The sequence below is a fragment of the Zosterops lateralis genome (assembly GCF_965231275.1).
Source record: "Zosterops lateralis genome assembly, chromosome: 28".
NCBI classification, from domain to species: Eukaryota; Metazoa; Chordata; class Aves; order Passeriformes; family Zosteropidae; genus Zosterops; species Zosterops lateralis.
This window is the reverse complement of record NC_139788.1, coordinates 3,924,764-3,949,091: the sequence shown is the minus strand read 5'-3', so window position 1 is coordinate 3,949,091 and position 24,328 is coordinate 3,924,764. Positions and strand designations below refer to the sequence as shown.

At 47.9% G+C, this 24,328-nt stretch overlaps 1 protein-coding gene across 1 annotated transcript in view; it reads right to left on the bottom strand.

Moving 5' to 3' along the window:
* Window positions 1-24,328, bottom strand: part of CSMD2 (CUB and Sushi multiple domains 2) — a gene marked incomplete at both ends in the record, with an annotated part of 295,395 nt that overhangs the window by 187,799 nt on the left and 83,268 nt on the right. The window contains 1 exon segment of the mRNA XM_083879352.1: window positions 19,561-19,768. Coding sequence (XP_083735478.1) covers window positions 19,561-19,768 — 208 coding nt within the window.

Here is a 24,328-nt window from a genome sequence, read left to right as displayed (position 1 = left end):
AGAGCATTAACAAGGAGAAATAACACTTTGGGAGATGCCTTCCAGCAGCAGAGAGGAAACAATGACCCTGGAAGAGCTGCAGGCAGCTGAGGGAGGAGGCGGGAAGTGATAAATATGGATATTATGGGGGGAACGTTTCTCAGGGGCCTGGGGTGGGTTCCTTCCTCAGCTTTCCAAACTGTAGTTAAAACCTGCAATAAACCAACTGTAGAAAATGGTTTTCTGTCAGTACTGGCACAGTTTTGGCTCGTTGGGAGCCTCGGCACCTTTTTCACGCGCTCAGAACTAACGTTAATGGCATCGTTACAGACCCAGGAATGTCATTTTTATCATAATGCTGCCTTTGTTGTCATTGCTTGGGGAAAAACGATTTAAAAACACCTTGGAAACTGCCTGGACAACCTTCCCTTCAGGCCAGCTCCATGGATTCATCTGAGAGCTGTCCAGGATGGGATTTGCTGTCCCTGTCCTTGGGATTTGCTGTCCCTGCCCTCTCCATGTGGGGGCTGCAAAGGGGGTGAGTTTCAGAGGAGAAGGGAAATGCCAGGGGTGACAGATCTTTATCCAAAACCCTCCCTGTGCCTGAGCAGGGGCACAAACACACACCGGCCACCACAGGGGTCAGATCACAGCTACGTGACACACATCAGGGACTTCCAAGTTTGGGTGCACAGCCCAGAATTTCCAGGACTCCCCCACACCAGAATTGTAAAATCCAATTATGGAGCACAAAAGCACCAAGACGTGGCTGCTGCTCTCATGGTCCCATTGAGAGCTGTGCCTCTGCAGAGATCCCCTCTTGTTCTGAGGGAACAATGGCACTTCAGCCCTCCTCCCTCAGCCAGCTCCACTCTCCACATCCCAGCAATTTCCATTTTTGTGTGCACGAGAAGCTCTTGTGTGGCAGCAATAGCAGGGGAAGCACTGGAGGACTCGTGAACAGCAGATTCATTTAATAAATTCCTCTGCAGTGATGTTCCCACACGTGGCCTTGTCTGTGTTCGTGGATACACCAGGAGAATCCCACAGCCTGGCACCAAAACAAACCCCCAGACCAAGCCCTGCAGTTCTTTCTTGAGGCTGTGGGGAGGGTTGGAGCCTTTTAAGGCTCTGTCAGTGTCCCCAGAGGGTGATCAGAGTCACCCCAGTGAACCCCAACAGCAACAAGAGATTAGAGGGGGACCCTCTTCTCTTTTCTTGGCCACCCAGAAAGGTTTTTGGGACCAATCCACTGGCAGAATCCAGAAATCCCCACTTGGGAACGGATTAATTCTGGATGACTGGGAGGCTTCGCAGGCTCCTTGTCACGCCGTAACTGAGATGTTACAACTTCAACACCCTTCGAAAAATCAGAGCCTGGAAAGAGTTCTCTGTTCATTAACCGCCTGCCAAAGGATCCTCCTGCTCTCGAGAATCAATAACCTGCTTTTGTTCACAGCTTGATTTTAATGGGACCAAAAAGCCACAAGACGCTGAGAGGCACCAGGACCGCGGCGAGGGGAACAACAGCTCGGGCTCTTTGAACAGCTCCCTGCTCATCCTGCAGGCAGGGAAGGCACAGATTGAGCATCTCCGAGCTCATCCCCATCTGCACAGCTCGAGGAGAGGCAGCGCAGCCTGCCCCCCTTGTTAGCTTTGATTTACATCACAGAACACCGCAGGAACAAAGTCCTTTTGTGGGTCCAGCCCAGCCCACACCAGGGATGCCCCCAATTTTCCAGGCTCTCCCACCCCCAGGAGCAGCACAGATGATGGATGTCCCTCACCCTACAGTCCTTGGGGACAGGGAATCCCCAGCCCCAGTTTGAGGGGAGATAAAAAAATGGTTTATCCAAAGTGCACCACCCCCCTCGAACTCCAAACCCATCTGCTGCTTTTAGTTTCCCCCCCAAAAAAAGAAAAAAAAGAATAAAAAGGAAAAGCAGCAGCTGAGTTATCAGAAGTGCAATTGGAGCAGCAGCTCGACAGACCCAGTTTTGGCTCTGACAGAATTCTGCATTTACATTGACAAAATACGGGTTTGCTCGTGAACATCCTCGTTCCACTTAAAGCCACAACGCTCCAGTTCCATCAGAACTGGAGGAAGTTCCAGTCAGGAACTTCCCAGAAGTTCCATCAGTCAGGGATGGGGAGCAGCTCTCACGGGGAGGGTGTCACACATCCCACAAGGTGTCACACACCTCACAATGGGTCAAACACCCCAGAATTTGGGCAAGGTTTTTATGGCCAGGGGTGACCAAACCTCCCGGGCTGGAGGAATCCCTCCTGCCTCAATCCCAGCGCTGGGTGAGAGCCAGCCCTTCCTCCCAGACACACCAAACTCATCAATCCTCCCTCTGCTCTCCAGACCAAAGCTCTGGCAGGGCTGAGCATCACAACCTGAGCTCGGCAGGGCCAGGGCTGCTCCATGCCTGGGTGCTCCGTGGCTTTCCAGGGAGGATGAAGAGCTCTCAACAGCCGAGTGCACAGATCCGAGCTGCCAAAGCAGCAGAACGAGAACTCCAAAAGGGTAAAATGTCTTTTTTTAAGGCACTCTATGGGTGACCTTAACACAAAGTGATGTCTTTCCGACTGCAAAAACTCTTGAGCGCTGCCAGTGGGTTCCTGCTTTATTATTTCCTGCTTTTTAAAACTGCTCTCTGTCTGCCCTTTGCTGCTCCGAGCTTCTCTTCCTCTCCCAGCTCCTCAGAGATCAATCTGCACCTTCTCCACTCCATCTCCTCAGCTGATGTGAGTTGTGTCATTGCTCACTCTCCTATCATTGCCATTTCCAAGGGTTTGATCAGATAAAAAAAAAAATCCTGAAATGTTTCCCTAGTTGAAAATGAAGCAGAATTCTGAGCAAGGCAGCAGACAGTGAAAAAAAATTAAAATGCACCTTCACAGCGTGGGGCCTGTGATGTTCTGTGCCTTCATTAATGATGTGGGAGAGGGGACAAACCTCTGAGGGAGCCCATGGACACATTCCCACCCTGGAAAAAGGGGGAAAAAGGGAAAAAAGGAGCAATCCTGTCCAGTTCAGAGGGAAACACCACGTCCTGCCCCAGGAGAGGAGAGATTCCATGGGGCTGGTAGAGCCCTGACGTCCTGCACCAGGCAGGACAGTGTCACCTCACAGCACAGCCAGCAGCACCCTGCAATTCCAGCCTGGAATTCTGTGCAATTCTGGAGGATCTGAGCATCTTTTTTTTTTGCAGCATCTCCCTGCTCAGCTCAAGCCAGGGCACCCAACAAGAACCTGAAGCCTCGTGCAGTGACAACTTTATTTGTGCTGATTTAAATCAAAGCCTGGTGCGGCCCCAGAGCAGCCAAATCCAGCAGGAAATTCCCAGAATTGTTCCCAGTTTAGATAAACTCTCTCCTCTTTCAATCAATAAAGTGCCATTAAGAGCCTGTTCTGAGCTGGGTGTTGCTGATGGTGTTTGAGGAGTGCAGAGCCTGCTCCAGATTTTTTTGGATTGGATTAAATTTGGGTTCAAAATCCTGGTTGGATTAAATTTGGGTTCAATCCAGCTTTGCTGGGAAGAATCTTCAAAGCACCAACTCTGCGAACTCTGAGCCCTCCTCACCTGCAAGTCCAGGGGGGATTTTAAAGCTCTGCCAGGTCAGGTTGTGGTCTCGGATTCCACACACTCTGAAATATTTCCCACTGCTTTTGCTGCTCTCTATAAACTCCTTTGGCATCGCAGGGAAAATATTCAAGGGGAGTAAGAAAGATGAAAATTCCCAATTCCAAATGTTCCAGGCTGGTTTCTGTTCCAGTCAAGGAAACCTCCAAGCTTCAGGATACAACCAGGAGCCCAGCCAAGGCTTTTACATGCCCAGAGAGCAGCTTGTTCTGAACAACATTTTTAGAAGGAAAACCTAAAAAAAAAATCCAAGTTGGAATCTCCTGAACTTCCCATCAGGAAACACCTTGGAGTCAGTGGAGCCTTGCTTGTCTTTCCCAGAGATTTGCTGCAGTCTTCCCGAGATTTAGGAAGATGGATTCTTGGCAGTTTGGCAGGAGAAACAAAATAAGTTGCTTTCCTGGCAACTTGCTAAAATCAGAACTTGCATGAAGGAAGGGGAAAAAATGCCAAAAGCAAAAGCAAGGCCTGGCATCCACAGCAAATGCAGAATCCGTGAGTTTGTCCCTTTGGACTCAATTAGTCCAAATTTACAAAGAATGACACCCATAAAGATGTTAAACATTAACAAAACTTCTGCTAACTCGCTTCAAAATGAATTTTAATTGCAAGCTGTTTGATCCATTGCAAAATTTAATGAGGGTTTTATTCTGCCCACCAAAATTCCGATATATTAATTTTGGGCTAAAAAATCTATAGTTCCTTAAAAGCCTGAGAGAAAAAAAAAATAATCAATGACAGAATGTTCTAAATGCCAATCACTGAGATCGTTCTGCTTTGGAGTTTCTGGGGGGGAGCAGATATTGAGCTCTGCTTTTCCTGCTTCAACATTTCTGCTTTTAAACAGGTTTTTGAGGGGAATGTGGCAACACAGATCATGAGGTTGTTAAGGTTGAAAAAGACTTTTAAGATGATGAAGTGCAGCCATCAGAATCAGGAGCTTTTTCTCTCTTCAATTGGAAACGAGGCTCAAATCAGAGGGTGAAATATCAGAGTTTCAGAAGGTTTTCCCTGAGTTTATCTCAGCCTGTGCACATCAAACAAACGGGAGAGAACTGCCCAGCCCAGGGGGACTCTCTGGATCAGGAGCCTCTTCCCAAACACTGCTCACATCCAGGAACATTCCCAAATCCCAGAGCAGGGCTGGGACAGGGATCCAGGCACTGCTCACACACAGGAAACCTGGGAACATTCCCAAATCCCGGGGCTGGGCTGGGACAGGGATCCAGGCACTGCTCACACCCAGGAAAACGCAAAGCCCGGGGAGGTTTTACTGGGAATGTTCCAGTTTGCACTGGGACAGCAGAACTGGCAGCACCAACTGCAGGTGTGGGCACCCACCTGGGCACAGGACACAGAATCTGCCTGGGCACAGGATACAGCTGGGCACAGGACAGAGAACCTGCCTGGGCACAGAACACACCTGAATAGAGGATCTACCTGCCCCAGCACCCACCTGGGCATAGGATCCACCTAAATACAGCACCCACCTGGCACAGAAAACTGTCACAGCACCCACCTGGGCACAGAACATACCTGGGTACAGCATACACCTAAGAGCAGCACCCACCTGGGCACAGGACAGAGAATCTGCCTGGGCACGGGGCACACCTGGATACAGGATCCACCTGGCACACCACCCACCTGGACACAGGACACAGCACCCAACTGCCCAGGACCCACCTGGACACAGGACCCACCTGGCACAGAAAACTCCTGGCACAGCTCCCACCTGGACACAGGACACAGAATCTACCTGGCCACAGAACACACCTGGATAAAGGATCCACCTGCCCCAGCATCCACCTGGGCACAGCACCCACCTACCCAGGACCTACCTGCCCCAGCACCCACCTGGACACAGGACACAGAATATACCTGGGCACAGCACCCACCTGCCCAGGACACACCTGGATACAGGATCCACCTGCCCCAGCACCCACCTGGACACAGGACACAGAACACACCTGGGCACAGCACCCACCTGCCCAGGACCCACCTGCCCCAGCACCCACCTGGACACAGGACACAGAACACACCTGGGCACAGCAGCCACCTGCCCAAGCAGCAGCAGCAGCAGGAAATCCCAAGGGCCAGCAGAGACCCCTGAGCATCCCCAATCCCCTCAGGTCCATCCCAGCCTGGGGACCCTCCTGGGGCAGCACCAGCAGGACCCCCTGGGCTGGGGGGAGCTGGGAGCAGCTCCCAGCCCCGTTCCCTGTTCCACCACCCCATTCCTGCCCCCCTCTCCCAAATCAGCCTTGCCATCTCCAGCCTCCCCCTCACCCATCACAGAGCGCCTTTGAAACCTCTTTCAAGATTTCCCTCTCCTTCTCCCTCGCCTTTGATTCACTTCCAGGCTCTAGAAATTCCAGTGTGGCTTTGAACAAATATCCTTTGGTTTTTAAACTCACATAAAGCATCTGTGCAAAAAAAAAAAAAAAAAAAACCAAAAAAACCCCGAATTTTCTCTGAGCACTCCCCTTCCCACCGGGCTGTTTGGAGCACAGGGCACTGCTCCAGGATCAATGGGGGTAATTTATTCTCTGCCATTACACAGGGAACAACCTGATTTCCAAATTCCTTCCTGCCAACTTCCAGCCTGAAGCACTTCTGTTATATTTTTTTTTTCCTTCCTTTAAAGAACAGCTGACTTATCAAAACCACGTTTTTCCAAGAGAAAAAGCACAAGCTAAGCCACATTATAATAATTGAAGCTATTCATTACCTTTATGCCTTTCTTTTTTTAAGGGAGATCTTTAATGCAGGTAATTCTGGCTAAAAGAGCTAATTTCAGCTGCTCCATCATTTAAAGGATGATTATAAAATTAATTTAGAAAGAGTGGGAGAAAGACAAAGGGATAAAGAAGAGCAGGAAGGGATGGGTATTCCCCCAGTGCTCCAACTGGGAATTATCAAAGGAATGGGACTGTTTTCAAAGTGTAGAAAAGGCTGGCCGAGTTTTCAGGTTTTACAACAGTTTATAGGATTTTCCAGAGAAGCTGTGGATGTCCCAGCCCTGAAAGTGACCCAGGCCAGGTTGGACAGGGCTTGGAGCAACCTGGGACAGTGGAAGGGTGGGAAATGGCTGGGAAATGGATGGGAAAGGGATGGGAATGGATGGGAAATGGATGGGAATGGATGGGAAAGGGATGGGAAAGGGATGGGAAATGGATGGGAATGGATGGGAAAGGGATGGGCTTGGAGCTCCCTTCCAACCCAAATCCTGCTGATATTCCAGAGCTTTACAGGTTCTGGTGTCACCGCTCCTCTTTTATAGAAAAGGACTCAGGAGGGGATAATGAGAAGGAATTCCTCCCTGGGAGGGTGGGGAGGAGCTGGGATGGGATTCCCAGAGAATCTGTGGCTGCCCCTGGATCCCTGGAAGTGTCCCAGGCCAGGATGGAGCAGCCTGGGACAGTGGAAGGTGTCCCCATGGCAGGGGTGGAATGGGATGGGATTTTAGGTCCTTTCCATCCCAAATTCTGTGGGAATTCCAGCCAGTAAAGCAATCCTTGGGCATGAACTGCCAACAGCATTTTGTTTATTCCTAATCCTCCAATATTTACTGACGCCCTGGGCATCTTCCTGATCCCTACTCCAAACCCAGCCACCAGAAACATCCCTGGGAGGCAAAAATCAACCCAGCCCTGCTGTGAAACAGCCAAAAGTGTCACAGCCAAGGCCAGCAGGAGCTGGAGAGATCCCGACCTGCCAGGACAGAGCAGAGCTGTGCCAAGGAGCCAAAACCCAGCCCAGGATCTGCCTCCATCTGGGCTTTGGGCAGCCTGAGCTGAGCTCACTGAAGTGCCTGCTTGTGACAACTGATGGGACCAGATTTCAGTCTGGGACACAGAAATGTGCCCGTGCCAAGAGCCAGCAGTGGTGGCAGCTCCCAGGGAAGGAAAAAACTGGATTTGGAAGCCTGTGGAATTGATGATTCTCACAGGAATCCCTCCCTGACAGCCCATTCATTCCCAGAGCCAGGTTTGGGATTAATTCCTTAAGGAAACATCAGGGCCTGGAAAGGAAAATCTTCCCCTGCCCCGAGGATGCTCCGCTGAGGGTTCACCCCTCACATCTGACCCCTGACCAACCCCAAACTGCTGCTAAAGCAATTCCCTTCAGGAATCCAGCAGCTCCCAGGGGAACAGAATGGAAAACAGACTCTGCCCTTCCCTCCTCATCCCACTGAGCCCTGCCAGGGCATCCTGAGCTTTTAGAGCAGCAGCAGCAAAGCAAACAACAGGAAAAAAGGGCATTTTTTGCCACATTAACTATAAGATTGAGACTGGAGGACAAGAGGCCCCCAGGCCTGGACTGGAGCTGGAAAATTGAGAAGTTTGGCTAAATTATTAATAGATAATTCCAGATGTGTCAAGACACAGAGATCCCAGATATTTATGGAGCAAATACAACAGAGCACTGTGAAAACACACCAGGAATAACAAATACAACAGCCCAGCTCTGAAAACACGTCAATATTAACAAATACCAGCTCTGAAAACACAATTCCAATCCCCAAATTCAAGTTTTTCCATGCTGTGGCCACACTTTGTTACCTCTGCCCTCTCAAGAGGAACTACACTGGTGTTTGAAACGCTGACATTTTCCTCCCCTGAGGCCCAAACACCCCCCAAAAATATAATTTTAAGGGCAGAGGGATGAATTCAGCACAGAATTGTTATAAATATATATTATAAAATTGGCTTTTCGCAAGATGTGTGCTATATGATTAATAATGTAAGAATATAGGATGTAAGTTTTTTATTTCTGCTATTAGTAAAAGAAAATTAGGCATAGTGATAGTAGTTGATATAAGTGTGCTTAAATTGTCTGTTTGGTTGAAATAACATCCAGTGAACGTGTAAAGACTCTGCTATTGATACACCAACTATCAGCATCTCCCACCTGAAGAAAGCACAGACCAAAGCCCAAACTGAAAGTGATAATGAAGACACAGCCCAGAAACACAAATGCTCTAAAAAGGCAGAGCCAAAAAGGAGCCGTGCAAAGCAGCTCCTAAAATATAGAAACTAGTTTATGGAAAAAATATGAATATTCATAAACTAATACAATAGAAAGGGTATTTAAGGAATGTCTCTGAGATAGCAAAGTGTGGACTTGGCTGAGTGCAGAGTCACCCGGCCGTACTTTGATTTTTTTAATCTCCTAATTGTCTTAATTATTTTATTAAACATATTTCTTAAAATCTACTACAAAGTGAACCTCGTTTTTCACCGAATGGATCCAGCAGAGGCGATCCCCAGCTCCAGGGAGGGGATGGAAAACCAGCCCAGGGATCCAGGCAGCAGCTGCAGCAAAGCCAGCAGGGAAAAGAGCATTTATAAAGCAGATTTGGTGAGGCGGCTGACATCTGAAAACAAAGTGATTCCACCCTTGAAACAACTTGTAAATAGCAGCAAAAACCATCCCTGAGAGGGGCCCGGAGAAAAGCCAGCAGGGAGAGGCCTTTGAAAGCAGCCGAGGTGTGTGAGCTCCCTTTGAAGCCGCAGATAAGGGCGGGTGTAGAACAGGAGCCTTATCAGCTCCGGCAGACACATCCTGACACCAGAACAGCTCCCCCGGATCCCTGCGCCGAGCGAGACCTCCCCGCGTCCCCAAAATGACAGGAATTGGTGTCTGAACATGAGAAAACAGCTCCTGGAACAGCTCGGAGTGACGGCACTGATCTTTCCCCACCAAATTTGTGCCAATCCTCGCTTTAGCCGCGGGGAATCGGCGTTCTGCTGTTGATAAATGTGACATTGGGGGTAAAAATTCGTGATGAAAAATATAGAAATATGTGTTAGATTGGTGTTGATATAAAAATGTAAAAAGGTATAGTCTGTTTAAAAATTCTCTCATACAGCAACCACTTCCCAGCCTGAGACAAAGAGCAGGACGGGGGCCATCAGGATGGATAAAGAAACTGGCCCACCGAGATAGGAATCGCCATCGTACCCAGATGTTATAAATGTGCATTATAAAATTGGCTTTTCGCAAGATGTGTGCTGTGTGATTAATAACGTGGTAAGGATATAGGATATAAGTTTATTTCTGCTATTGGTAAAAGAAGATTAGGCATAGTGGTAGTAGTTGATCTAAGTCTGTTTAAACTGTCTGTTTGGTTGGGATAACACCCAGTGAACATGTAAAGAAGACTCTGCTGTTGATACACCAACTATCGGCATCTCCCATCTGAAGAAAGTATAGACCAAGGCCCAAGCTAAAAGCAATAATAAAGACACAGCCACGAAACACGCATGCTCTAAAAAGGCTGACCCAAGGAGGGACCATGCAAAACAGTTCCTGGAATATGGAAACTAGTTTATGGAATTCATAAATAAACTATTGCGATAAGAAGGGTATTTAAAGAATGTCTCTGAGATAGCAGAGTGTGGACTTGGCTGAATGCCGAGTCACCTGACTGGCCGTACTTGGCTTTTTTTATCTCCTAATTGTCTTAATTATTTTATTAAACATATTTCTTAAAATTTACCAAAAAGTGAACCTCGTTTTTCACACCAGCATGAGACAAAGAGCAGGATGGGGGCCATCAAGATGGACAAAGAAACTGGCCAACCGAGATAAGAATCGCCATCATACCCAGACGAAGAATTTCTGAACTTCCTCTCCGTTCAGAGATTACACATCGATGTAACCGTGGACCGGCGACCCCGATCCACATGTGAACGGAACCTTCCCGGAATACAATTTGCAAAGTTCGACGAATCCAGGAAATCCATTCAAAGATGTATCTGGACTATTTGTTGGACTATGCCCCACACCTGTTTTGCCTTGGGATATGAAAAACCCTATAAAACTCCAAGCTGCCGCCGCTCCGTGTGGATTTGGGAAATCTGTACCTTTGGGTGCGGATCCCTGTCCACCCAGCGCTGCGCTGCCCGTCCTATTTGTGGTTTTTCTCTTTGTTGGTGATTGGGATCGTTTTTCTAATAAATTGCTTTTTGATACTAATCCGATTTTGCCATTGCATTTATAACATGCTGTGACAGTGTTTGAAAGAGAATCTCAAATATCCGACTTTTTACAACATCGCCTGCACTTATTTAAAGGCTCCTTCCCCTGGCAAACTCGGGGTTTTATTCAGTGTTTTACAGCCTGGATTTTGGGTCACATCCTGAAGGAGGTTCCAATGTTTTTCTCAGCTTCCAGCCAGGCGTGTCAGGCTCAGTCTCAGCCTCAAAAAAACTTTTTTTTTTAGATTACAGCTATTGAAGTTTCTCCCAAAAACCTTTTTTTTTTTTTTTTTTTTTTTTTTTTTTACACTCTTTTAACGTGTGTTTGCACGACAAACACAGAAAGGAATTAAGAAATAATGACCTTCAGGGATTTTTTTTTTTTTTTTTTTTCTTCCCTGCCCGTCATCCCTCAGAATTCAGGAGCACACTCTGGTGACCTTTCCATGGGGGATCTTTGCCCCTGAGGTGACCAAACAACAAAGAAAGGACAAATTGGGATAAAAAAAGGGCAATTAAACCATTATCAGGCTCGTTTTCTGCCTAAAAGCATCTCCCTTCCCGGTCTGAATATTCACTAAAAGCTTTGCGCTATGTGGCAAATGGAATTCATCCTGTTAATGCATGGAAAAGTAAGACTGCGGGGAGAGAGGGAATGGGATCCTGTTTGATGGGCTTGAAGGGGAGAGGTGATGGGGCTGATGTCACAGCAGTTCCTCCCTCCCTGCAATGGCCCAGGGCAGGATTTGGGAAGCAGACACTCCCCAGGAGCAGGGAAAAGTGGGTTCTGCTGCTCCACATTCAGCCACAGCCTTGGGAAGGAGCTGAAACCTTCCCTTCCCTTCCCTTCCCTTCCCTTCCCTTCCCTTCCCTTCCCTTCCCTTCCCTTCCCTTCCCTTCCCTTCCCTTCCCTTCCCTTCCCTTCCCTTCCCTTCCCTTCCCTTCCCTTCCCTTCCCTTCCCTTCCCTTCCCTTCCCTTCCCTTCCCTTCCCTTCCCTTCCCTTCCCTTCCCTTCCCTTCCCTTCCCTCTGACCCATCTGACCCTTCCTCCTTCCAGCATTCCCGGGTATTTCCGCAGTTCCAGGAGCTCTGGGACAATGTGGGAGCACAAACCTCTCTGTCCAAAGCATTCCCAGCCCTTGGACTTCCCAAGAGCCCCGAGGATGCTCAGGGATGGTTGGAGCTCCCCTGATCTCCAAACTCCTGCTTTTAACAGAGGAAATCCAAGTCCAAATAGGGCCTGGAGGGCAGGAATTCCAAAGGCTGGGAGTTCCCCACCACGGCTCCCAGGAACTGGAACTGCTCTGGTTCCAGCTTCTCCAGAATGTTCTCTGCAGGGAATGCACCTTCCAAGAGAAAAAGGGCATTTTGCAGGAAGACCGTTTCCCACCAAAGCAAAGCTTTAGGGCTTTGAAGCCTTTGTGGGATTCGCTGCCAATTAGAAGAAAGAAGAAAAAGAAGAAAAATGATGGAATTAAATCAAGAAGTCGATTTTGCAGATCCCAAAGAAGATGTAACTGACATTTAAATAGGGATTTCAAAAGCCACTTCATCCACATCCCCCAGCTCTATGGAAAACACTTCCCATGGAAGAAAAACATCTGAATATTCCAGATAAAACACCCAGGAGTTCTTGCAATAAGGAAACTCCAATCATTGCACAAGGAAAGGAAACATTCCCATTTTTCTGGGTTTTAAGTGGTGATGAAAGAATTTCTTTCAAGAACACACAAAAAAACCCCTTCCCAGCTCCAGCCTCGTGCACGCCCAGGGCAGGATAATTCTTGTCAACTCGCAAATAAAAGCAATTACAGCCTGGAAAAACCTCTGCCAGAGAGTGGCAAGTGTGAGATGAGAGTGGTTGGGAAAGCAATCTGCTTTTCAGAATCTCTGCGAGGAGCAGCAGCTGCTGGGGAGGCACAGGGGGGACAGAGAGGGACCATCATTGGATGCAATGATTCATTGGTCTTAAAGAATGTTTAAAAATGTAGTTAAAAAAAAAAAAAATACACCATTAGATGTCCCAGTGCTTCAGAGGTGTTTGAACTCTGTGATTTCTAAATTTCGAGGATTTCTAAATCCTCGCTGTTTGTCGTGTGAATTTCTGAACCACAGCAAATCAAATTTTTAGATTCTTTTAGAGACGTTTCTGCAGATTTTTCTGCAAATGAGCAATGAGGCAAGTAGAGACTGCCTGATCAGGCAAAGCATTCCCTAGAAATCCTGCCTGAGATGAATGATCCTACATTTCAGTCACTTCTGCTCTCAGGTATTACTAATCCCGTCTGGAAAGGGAAAGTCTGGGATGCCAGAAAAAAGTCTGCAGGATCCTGCAGGGTTATCCCTGATAGTACAGGGTTAAAATGATTTCTGAGGCAGCAGGGCCCGAGAATGGGATGTTGGCTTCAGGATGTTATTCCAGGCTGTTGTTTTAACCAAATCAAGTATAACTTTGCTCAGGGAATGGAGAAAAGGGGGCATGATGGTGATTCTTAATAAAGCACACAGGCCTTGAGAATAAAATTAGGTCAGGAGGATCTGTAGCTGTACAATCATCAGTAGAATAAATGACATTATTGTCAATTGTAATGTTAGTTTGATAACGAAATATGATTATTCTCTTAAACCAGAATCTTATGCAAGAATCATGAGAATCATTGTCACAGGTTTAGGCTTGGGTAGAACCAATGGGACAAAGGGGTTTAATGATTAACGTGGAACAAGAAAGGTATAAAATTGTGTTCATTTTGAACATCTGGTGGAGTCGGATTTGGGTCCTCCCCCGACCTCCAGAGCTCTCAATAAAGCACCACACGCAATTCTGTGATTGTGTGTTCCTTCCTATGCCAACATCCCAGAGAGCTGCACAGGTGTTGGAGTCCAGGACATCCCTTTGGATGAGCTGGGACCTGGGAAAGAGAATTTGAGCCCTGGACAGGGGGTGTGGAGCTGGTCCAGGGGGGTTGGAGACCTTGGCACAGCCCAGGAAGACACTGGGTTTGATCTCAGCCCATGGGAGAAACTTCCAGCACAAGGAGAGGAATTGCAAATCACCAGGAAGTGAAAACAGTAGTTTAGTGCAGTAGAACGTGCAAAATTCAGTAGTTTTAGGGTTCATAGAATAGAGGTAAATGGGGGACAGGATGGTGGGATTTGGGTGGTGCCTCGTGTCCCTCTCCTTCTTCCTCGTCCTCCATCCCCTGAGGTGGTGACGGCACAGGGCAGTGACAGTGGGTTGGGTCAGAGCAGAAATGACCCTTTTAGTGGTACAAAATAGTAAATAACCTATACGTAACTATCTGTATAAATGTGATGTGACCCCCATCAATGGTCAGTCCCCTCATGTCCCAGCCCTGTCCAGACCTCGGCTGGGAGTGGAAAAAATTCTGAGATATCAAAAAATAAACATCACAAGAAACCAGAAAACAAGGCCTTGAAGACTCCGCTTCTTTGTACCAACACGACTCGGGGCTTTTAGAGGGCAAAGACTTTAAACAACCCAAATCTGGGGTGAGAAAACCTACCCAAGACACAGGGAGCAGCACGAGGAGCACATCCCAAACCACACAATCCGGAGCCACACAGACTTCACAGGCAGCTCTGAGATGAAAAGTGGGAGCTGAGAGCTCCGGGGCCGGCACGGCAGGATCAGAAGCTGCTTTGATTTAAAGGCAAGGGGCTGGTTTCATCAGGAGCCCACGCTGAGGAGATGGTTCACCACCCACCAGCAGCACCGTGTGAAGCTGTGACCTCCAGGACCCGCAGCTCTGAGAGCACCAGGAGTGTGCAGAGAGAGGGGCCGGCCAGGGACGGGATCAGCAGCATCCACAGGGAATCCTAGAGCATCCCAGAGCTTTAATGATTTTTGGGAGTCACTCGGGAGATGGGAGGGAAGAGTTCAGCTGCACGTCGGGATGGGAAAAGGAATTTGAGAGGAGCTGCTGGAATGCTGATGGCTCCTTCAAAAATCTTCCCCCAAACTTGGCTCTTGACAGGAAAATGGGAACTCAGAGAACATGGAAACGAGGGAATTTAAGGAACGCTGCTCCAGGAATGTCTGATGGCCCCAAGGGGTCTCAGGAAAGAAGAGAACTTCAAAAATGCTGCTCTAGAAAGGACTGACAGCTCCAAGGGGGTCTCAGGAAATGAGAACCTCAAAAATGCTCCTCCAGGAAGGGTTGGTGGATCCAAGAGGTCTCAGGAACATGAAAATAAGAGAGAATTTCAGGAATGCTCCTCTAGGAAGGGTTGATGGCCCCAAAGGGTCTCAGGAACATGGAAACAACAGAGAATGTCAGAAATGTTGCTCCAGAAAGGGCTGATGGCCCCAAAGAAACACAGGAATGAGAGAAAATTTTAGAAATGCTCCTCCAGAAAGAGCTGATGGCTCCAGAGGGTCTCAGGGAGAGAAACAAAGAGAGAACTTCAGAAATGCTGCTCCAGGAAGGGCTGATGGCCCCAAGGGGTCCCCTGGACTCAGCTCCAGAAAAAGAAACATAAAATCAACCAGAGGAACTTGGAATTCCCAGGTTCTCGGTTGTCCCAGGCTCACTTGGTGCACTTGGTGCTTTTGTTGTCACACACTGCCCAACATCTGGAGCACAGCGAGGTGCCTGTGCTGCCTTCACATCTGGCACAGCTGTGCTGGAAGTGTTTGCAATAATTCACATGCAGGGGCAAGTTCCTTTTCCAGGGAACCACGGGACAAAGCCAAAAGGATTTCTACACAAAATAAGTAAAAAAAAACCCCAAACAAACAGAGGGGAAGAAAAGATTTTGTGCAAGGGAGGGAAATGCAGCGCCCAGGCTGGAGAGGCAAAATGAAGACACTGAGGCACTGAGGGGGAGGAACTGAACCCAGACAGGAATAAACTCCCTGGATTTGGCCATTCCTCACTCACAGCCCCGCTTCTCCCACCACATCCCTCAACAGAAAATCAAGGAGCAGAAACTGGTTCCCAGGGGGAATGACAAGGGAAGGCTCAAGGAGTGGGAGGCACTCTGGGGCAATGTGACAGCTGATGCAGGTTTCCTAAAATAAACCCCAAAAGGCTGGGAGCATTCTGTGCTCTGAAGCCCACGACACCAGGATAGAGCAGCAACAGCAGCACAATTCCCAGTGAAAATCCCAGTCCCTCCAACCCACACAAAACACAACAGGGATAGAAAAGATCTGCAAAGCCTCGTTATCAAAGCAACCATCTCCATCCTAAAAGTAAAGTTCCCACCTGAATTTTCCAATCAGGAACATCTCCTGAAGCTCCAGAATGCCACAGACAGAGACACATTTTGGGGTGTTTTGGGTGACAGGTTTTGGGGTGTGAGGTGCCACAGACCAGGGACAATCAGCAGCAATTCCCAACAGCCTCAGCACTGGGAATTCCCAGCCCCAGCAGGTCCTGGAGGGACTCAGGCTGCTCTGGGGCATTTTCTTCTTTTCCATGGATTTAGAGGGAGGAATTGCACTGGTCCTGCCAGATCTCTCAGGGACAAAGTGAAGAGAACTCCAAGTTTGGAAGCTGAGAAAAAGTCTGGGGGTGAAGATGTCACAGAATCCCAGAGTGGACTGGGCTGGAGGGGACCTCATTCCCTCTGGAAAATAATCTCTACCAGAGAGGCACCAAACCAACCCAAACCAGAGAGATTTTTATAACTAATACCCAGGATTTGGGTAAAATAATCTGTAAAATGGTCATGAAATTAACAAAATGCTCAGTTCCTGCAACCACACTGATCTGTATGGCAGGGCCAGGTAAAGGGTTTGGGATTTCTCCTGCTTTCCCCTCTTGTTGCATCTCTGATAATCCATCAGAACTCTTCAGCTCCCAACTCTTTTCAGTCCTGCTGAGGTTTTCTTCACAGAGAGATTTCCTCCTTTTGGAGGCTTTCAAGGCTCTAAATAAGCTCAGGTTAATTCAGGAGTTGCTGAATGGGGAGCATTCCACACCCTGGGGACAGGGCAGGAGCACACCTGGGTGGCCTGGAGGAGAACAGGGCAGCTCCTGCTGTGCTTCCCCTTCCACCTCCCAACCTGGAAACCCCACAGTGCCCCTCCTGACCCCACCCTGCTCCTTCCCCCTCCTGCTCCTGCTCAGCTGATGCTTTAAGTTTTATCTCCCATGTATTTCAGGTTCTGTGGTGCCCAGGGGGGCAGCTCTGAGCTCACAGTCAGTGTCACTCAGCTCTGCACACAGCAGGGACACAAAACAAACCCTTTTCCTGCTGCACACCAAGGACAACTGGGACAGGTTTTCAGGCCCAAAAGCACAAACAAGGGTGGGCTGGAGGGAGGAACAAGAAGGATGGGACTGCATAACCTGGAGCTGGAATTGGACAATTAAACCCCAGTATGCAAATGGACCAAAACTTATCAAAGTGTGAGATCTGGTGACCATTTGTCCATTTTATGAACATTTTGTGTCCATTTTGTGCCCATTTTGTGTCCACCTTGGATGCAGCCCTGGCCAGGCTCTTGTCCTGCCCAAGGTGGGTCCTTAAAAGCTTTTTAATAAATACCCACTTTATTCTCAGCTCTGTCCAGTCTCTGTTCCAGCTCAGCCTTCCCAAGGCATCACAGCAGGATTTTATTTCTCACCTGTCAAGGCTCAAGGTCTCCCGACAGAGCAGCTGAAAGAGCTGTAAATGTGTGATTTTTATTAATCTGTCTCAAACAGCTCCTGCACCGCCTGGCACAGCCCCTTTCCCTTGGAATTCCTCCTGCAGGATTCACATCCAACAGGTTGGGGGGCAAAGGAAACCCAGCTCAGGACTCTCCAAGTGATGGGATCAATGTGAAGGCACTCAAGGCAAGCTGGCTCATTTAATAAAAAACAAAACAAAACCCCCAAAAATTCCATTTTTAAAGCAGGGAGGGTGAATGATAATGCAGGTTTTTCTAAAAGCAGGTCAAGTCAAGGTTACTTGAAGTGCTGAGTTAATGGGCTCATAAATACCATCATTAGGTGCCACTCCATAGCTTGGAATTATCCTGATGAAATTGGATTTTGTTTATTTGTGCCCAGCCCTGGCCATGACTAAAACTCCCCAGAACGCTCGGAAAATGAAATATTTGAAATATTCATCTGCGAGAGGCTTCAAGAGAGTTGGCTGCGAGTCTCTCTGCCCTATTACCAATAATTAAAACCCGTTTTTTTCATAGGCAGAAGGGGGAAAAAGGGGTTTTGAGCTCTCTTTTCCTGCTGAATCACATCAGCATGGTTAAAGAGAGATAGGAGCATCATTTTTTTTTTTTTCCCCCCCTACGGGCAAAAATTATTGAGAACTGACTCATCTGAATTTAATTACCGGGGCCAGCTCGGAGAGATGAAATTCCAAACAAGGCTCCTTTGCAATTCCCCAAGTTTCCTTCAGGAATGAGAAATGAGAGGCCCTGGAATGGGCTGGGGGGTGAAAATTCAGGGATTTCGGGGATGTGGAATTCAGGGATGCACCTTGAAAAGCTTCTGCCAGGGGGGAATTCCTGCAGGTGGAATTAGGGGGATCCCAAAAAGGGCTGGGCTCATCCAGGGAAAGGTGATGGGAGGAAAGGCAGAGTCAGGGATGCAGCACAGGCACACCTGGAGGGGGAGCAGGGATGCGAATCCATCATTTTTCCCTCCAACGAGCCCCAAAAGTGACACCTGCAGAACTTAAACCAAGCTTTAATCTCAGATTTAATGTGTGCACTGCAGGCTCAGCTCAAAGCCAGGCTTACATCCCCCCACAACTGGCATTTTTAAAGTTGTTTTTGTTTTTTTTCCCCTCTTGTATTTATGAAGAATTTATTAATTTTATTTTATTTTTTTCTCTCCCAGCAGCAGGTTCCCTCTCGCCAGGCTTTGTTTTATTTTTTGACATGACAAGACACAGCTCTGCTCTGGCAACACCTCCAGGCTGAATAATGTTTCTTAACCAACTCCATCCATCTTCCCAGCCAAGCACAGCTGAGTGCCTACAAACCAACAGTGCCCTAAAATATTAATGCATTCTAATAAAACCAGCCTGAGCTTTTTTTTTTTTTTTTTTTTTCTTTCATCAAACAGCAACATCTAATTTTCCAAGGGGGCCTGGGAACGGTAAACAATTGGTACGTGGTAAATGGCAACTTCCCTCCCATCAATACAGCCTAAACACTCCAGTCCTGCTCCCTCAGAATTGCCAGCCGGGATAAATCACTCAAATAAATGGGATTTGCAACAGGATCCTCGTAAATAATCACAATTTAACTGGCTGCTGATAATCCCAGGCAACGCCTGAGCATTTCAAACGCTGAGTTCTTCACTTCCAGAGGGATGTTGGGTTTAAATCCAACTTCCAGGACCTTCCACCTGCTGCCAGTCAGGACTTTTAACCATTTGCTGAGTTAACTTGATCACCGTGTCCTTTGCTACCAAACCAATAACACACCAAATTCCCTCTGCAGTTCCTTATTTCCCCTTCCTTCAGAGCACTGGGGTAGCTCCTGGAAATATTGGCCTCTATCCCAAACCAAAGCAAAATTTCTGAGAGCATTTTCCAGGCAACCCCTGGGATGAGAGAGAGGGTTGGAATTGTGTCTCCTGTCCCAGGGACAAGTGGATGTGGTGAAACATTTCCTGAAGTCCATCAGCACCAACAGGTTCAGCAATAATCAGGATTTTTAGCAAAAGCAAGGCTTGAGTGTGGCAGGGTTGGAGGTTCTCAGAGGTTCAGTGATTTTGGTTTGGGTTTTTTTTTTTTAAAAATCTTTATTTTCCTACCCAGCCACACCACGGACTCTCATTGCAGACAACAGGACTCAAAGCAGCCAGTGCTCACTGCAGAGTTTACCAAGCAAATCCCAAATTTCAGACGGAATAATTGGGAATCTCCCCCTCCTTCAGGCCCAAACTGCTCACTCTGACCACGCTGTGAAGTTTGGCTCTGCCCACAGAGTGTCCTACAAGGATTTATCACCAGCAGGAACCTACCAGAGCGAGGATCCCTCGGTGCCAGCCACCTCCAGGACGTCGTATCCATCCTCCAGCTGGAAATCCATGAACACCAGGGCAATGGTGTCCCCAGGCTCGGCCAGGATGGTCCAGGTGCAGTCGGCATTGTTGCCATACTCCAGGGGGAAGTGAGGGCTGGAGATGATCCCGCTCTGGCCCCGCAGGGTCCCTCCACAGGCGTCGTCAGCTGCAACACAAGGCCAGGGGTGAGCCCAAAAACCCAGAGACAAACCCCAAAATGCTTTGGTCAGGAGTGGTTTGATACAGGTTGTGTGAGGCTGCTGTTGTGCCTGAGGTGTTTTGGTTTTCTAGAATTCTTTTCTCAAGGGATTTTCTGTAAACAGGAGAAATATTTTTGTAACTGTAACTTTGTTATTCATTCCTTTCCCTAGAAGAGACTTCTTGCTGTCCCTCTGCTCTGCCCAATGGGAGTGAAGAGGTTTGTCTTTGTGTCACCAATCAAATCAATCTGTGTAAAACAGTATAAAAGGGAGACACATCCCAAAAATAAAGGAGTCATTTTCAGCCTTCTGAATCTCAGAGTCTGTGTCGTTGCGGTGTAAAACAGCACCATGAGGCCAGTGTGTTATCAGCCCCACGAAGGTGTTATCAAGCTCTAGGGGTGACCACCAACCACCCAAAAATGGCTCAAGAATTATTAGTGAGATAGCTTGATTGGAGGTGTTTTGAAAAAGCAAAAAGGTTTTAATAAAAGAGGAAATAACAACAAACCACACAGAAGAAAAGCTGTGCACAGCACAGGGAAATCCCTCAAACCTGCTGAGACACCCCAAAAAGGCACAGAGGATCACTAGGTAATGAGTGAGAAGGGCCTTTTTGCAGTGAAATCCCTTATACCTCCTAAGACACCCCATAAAAAGCACAAAGGATCACTCTTTTAAGTAGGTAACAAGCAAGGAGGGTTTTTTGGAATGCTGACCAATAGAATCAGGTCTTGAGGTACATTTTTACTGCCCAACAGGTGCTGTTCTGCTGACACTGGGCTGATCAGGGTGAGAAGAGCATAGAAATTTCTGGTTCTTCTTCCTAAAAATTCAGGGGTGAAATTAAAACTCTTTTCCTCATATGGGAACACAGCTTGGCTGTGGGGGTGCCCTGCAACATCAGTTCACTGCCTGCTCTGGAGGATGACGATGCAAAACCCAGCAGGACCAGCCAGGGGCTCATTCCTGGCAAGTCTTGGCTCATTTCCCACCAAGCCCTTGGGGTTGGTATTTTTAAACACCCCCCAAAGTGCCAGAGGTGCTCCCAGCTCTCCTGAGGAGCCCCTTCCCAGCTCATCTCCCTGTGGCAGACACAACGTCCTCACTGGCCCAAAGAAATCCTTCAAACTTTGCACAGTGGGACCTCCAAAGATCCACAGAAAACTCCAACCCACTCCATGAACTGGAAGGAACCATGAGGGACTGAAGAATTTTCATTCAGCACCACATTAGACTTCCACAACAAGGGACTACTCTGTTTTTATGCAAACTCCCAGGAGCTGAGGATCCAGCCGTGGTTTGGTTTGGCTTTTTTTTATTATCATCATATTTATTATTAAGAGGGGGGAGTTCTTAATTTAAATTCCTTGACAATTTTATTTTTTTTTTTAATTTTTTCACTGCAGAAGGTATTTAACGGGGGAACACATTCCCTTCCCATCCACCTTTAAACACACACTCCCTCAGTTTGTAGGGGGCTGTTTTTGCTTCAACACAATCCCACAACCTTCCCAAAGCTGCTGGAGCAGCCCTCCAGTTATTCTGGGCACGCACAGCCTCGGCAGCCGCTGGAGTTACAGTAGAGACAGAGCACTTTTAATGAGATTATGCAGATTTGATATGCCCAAAATGGAGCTCCACAAATGTTCCCAACTTTTCCTCTGGCTTTGATGAGGTTTTTTTTATTCTGACGCCCACCAGAAACAGAAACCCACCAGTTCTGCTTCAATTCAGCAACAAGTCTGAGCAAAGGCTTCTCCCTGAGTGCATGGAAGTGTTTTCCCAACAGACTGGGGTGTTTTTGGGATCGTTTCCTGCTGCTCCAAAGGCTTTTCTTTGCTGGAGGTTCACTGGCACAGGTGAGGGCAGAACGGGAATTCTGCCCCCAGCATTCCAACTGCCAGGATAAAACCACAGCTGGACTTGTGGGGCTCAGCCTAAGCCCCGTTTAGGCTCAAAATTGGCCTCATTTCACTCCTGGGGGCAGAAGGATTGGGCAGGAAATGTGTAAAAAACACAGGGAGACCTTTCTAGGGGATTCTAACACGGACATCCCTGCTCTGATCCCTGTTCCAGGGATTTCTGATATAGGAATTCCTGCTCTGATCCCTGTTCCAGGGATTTCTGACACAGGAATGAATCCCTGCTCTGATCCTTGTTCCAGGGATTTCTGACATGAAAATAGGATTTTTCTGGGGATGGGATAAACCTCAGCTTAGCCCAGGCTTCACAGCCATTCAGGACTTCCAGTTGTGGAGGCAAATTCCCAAATTCCAGAGCCAAACTCCTGCCCCAGGTGCTGTTCCCACAGGAATTCCCTGCTCCTTTCCCTCCCCACTGGGTTTGTGCTTGTAATTTGTGAGAAAACTCCATCATTCCAAAGTTTGTGATTCCAAAGCATTTCCCTGAGCTGGGTAAAGGGAGTGCAGCCAATTCCCATGGAGGAGGATAAGGAAGGTGAGTCCAGCATCCCAACACCCTCCTGCCCCAACAAATCCTCCCCTGGATTCCTCCTCTTTCCCACCAGGAACTTCCCTTGGATTTTTTTCAATGCACCAAGACCAGAGCAGAGGCAAAGCTGCCAAGACAGGGATAAAATGTCACAGAGCAGGGGAAAAGCAGGAAGGAAAAAGCACAAGGAAATCCTGGATCAGGGACAGAAGCCTCCAACACCTCCCTGTTATCCTGGAGAGAAGGGGAGAGGAGACTTTGGGCAGAGTCCCCAAACATTGTCCTTTAAAGTGACATTGGACAGTCTGTCCCCGAGGAAGCTCCCCAGGTTTAACCTGCTCACCCTGAGAACACTTTTCTTCCCAATTTATCAGCATCCCATCCCCAACTTCCATTAGAAAATGAAATAACACCTACAAATACATTTAATAAACTTCCCAACGGCCACGACCAATAAGCCATTTTTAACAGAATTCGTTACAAACTACAAAGGCCACAAAGATCTTTTTGCTCTCAGGGAAAGCTGAATTTATTAAATATATTTACTCTCCTTCAGGCAGGAGCTTTGGAGCCATCCTTTTCCCTGCAGAAGAAAGGGAAAATCTTTTTGATAGAATGAAAATCCTTTCACCTTTTGCTCCAAGAGCAAATTTTTCCCAGTTTATCCCAGTTTATCAGCCAAGCACGACTGGGACACTCCTGGGAGCCCAGTGATGCTGCTGGAAGTGCAGCAGGGCTTCAAACCCACCTTCTGCAGCCTGGCTTTGCTGCTTTCCTGGAAGGAGATTTTAATGTTCCAGGAGAATATTTCTCCTTCCTGCCTTCCAACAAAACGCTTCAAGTGCAAATTCCAAGGTAAAGTCTTGAAGGATCAGGACCAAATCCATCAGAAAAGAAGCTGTGCAGGCACAGCTCCACCAGAGCAGCTGAAAAAGCACATTTTGTGCTGCCCTTGGAGCCATTCCCTGGATTTTCCTCCTTTGCTGGAGCAGCTCAGGTGCCACCAGCCCCAGCCTGGAGTCCAGACTGGAAGGGCAGCCCTGAAATCAAACACGGGGTTGGCAGCTCAGGACGGGAAAGCAGAACTGGGCTGTTCCTCCAGCTGGAGAGGGGAGGGCAGGAATGGAAATGATGCCAAGCCTCAGCTCCAGCACCAGCTGGGGTCAGGATTAATCCCTCCCTCCCTGGGGTTTCCTCCACAAATGCTGAATGGGGCTGGGCAAGGAGAAACTCTGGGAAATGCTGTCACTCCTGCCAGGCAGGGAATTCCCTTTTCTCCTGGCAAAGTGTTGCTTTGCCCCTTCTCAAGGTGGAATTTCAGGGAATTTCACCTTTTAGAGTGTCCAGAGGAGGAGCCATGAGGGGTGAAGGGGCAGGAGGAGAAGCTGAGGGCATTTGGGGTGTTCAGCTGAGGGCAGAGCTCAGAGGGGCTGCAGCTCCTCCTGATGGAATATTTGGATGGATTTAGGGAAAAATTCTTCCCCCAGGCTCCCCAGGGATTGGCTGCCAGAGCTCCAGGAGAGTTTGAACTCTGCTCTCAGGGTGGGATTTTGGGGTGTCAGTGCAGGGCCAGGAGCTGGAATCAATGATCCTTCATCTCTTGATTCTACGAGTATTTTCATCTCCAGTAAAACTCAAAAAAAGTATTTTTTTTAACATAAAAATATTATCAAAGCCACAAAGATGTTCCTAATTAGAAGAATAAGCAGAGAAAAGCATCATAATTGACCATAAAACCCACCAGGGATAAGCAGCCCCTTCTCAAGTCACTCTGAGCCCTTTCTCACACTCCCTAAACACTCCCTAACCAGCAGTGAAGTGCCAAAAAAAACCCAACTGAGAGGCAGAGCACAGCTCTGTGTGCATTAAAAACCATCCCGAGCAAACAACATTTGCTCACTTTCAACTCCAGCTGCAGGGCCCAGCTGGGAGGGGCTGATTGATTGCACGGGCAGAGTCAATAAAAAGGATCAATAGGAGATGCTCTGCTGAAGTACACAAGGAATCGAGGGGATGAGACCTCAGGAGCAGCAGCAAATGTTTCTGGTAGAACAACACAGACATTTGTGTAT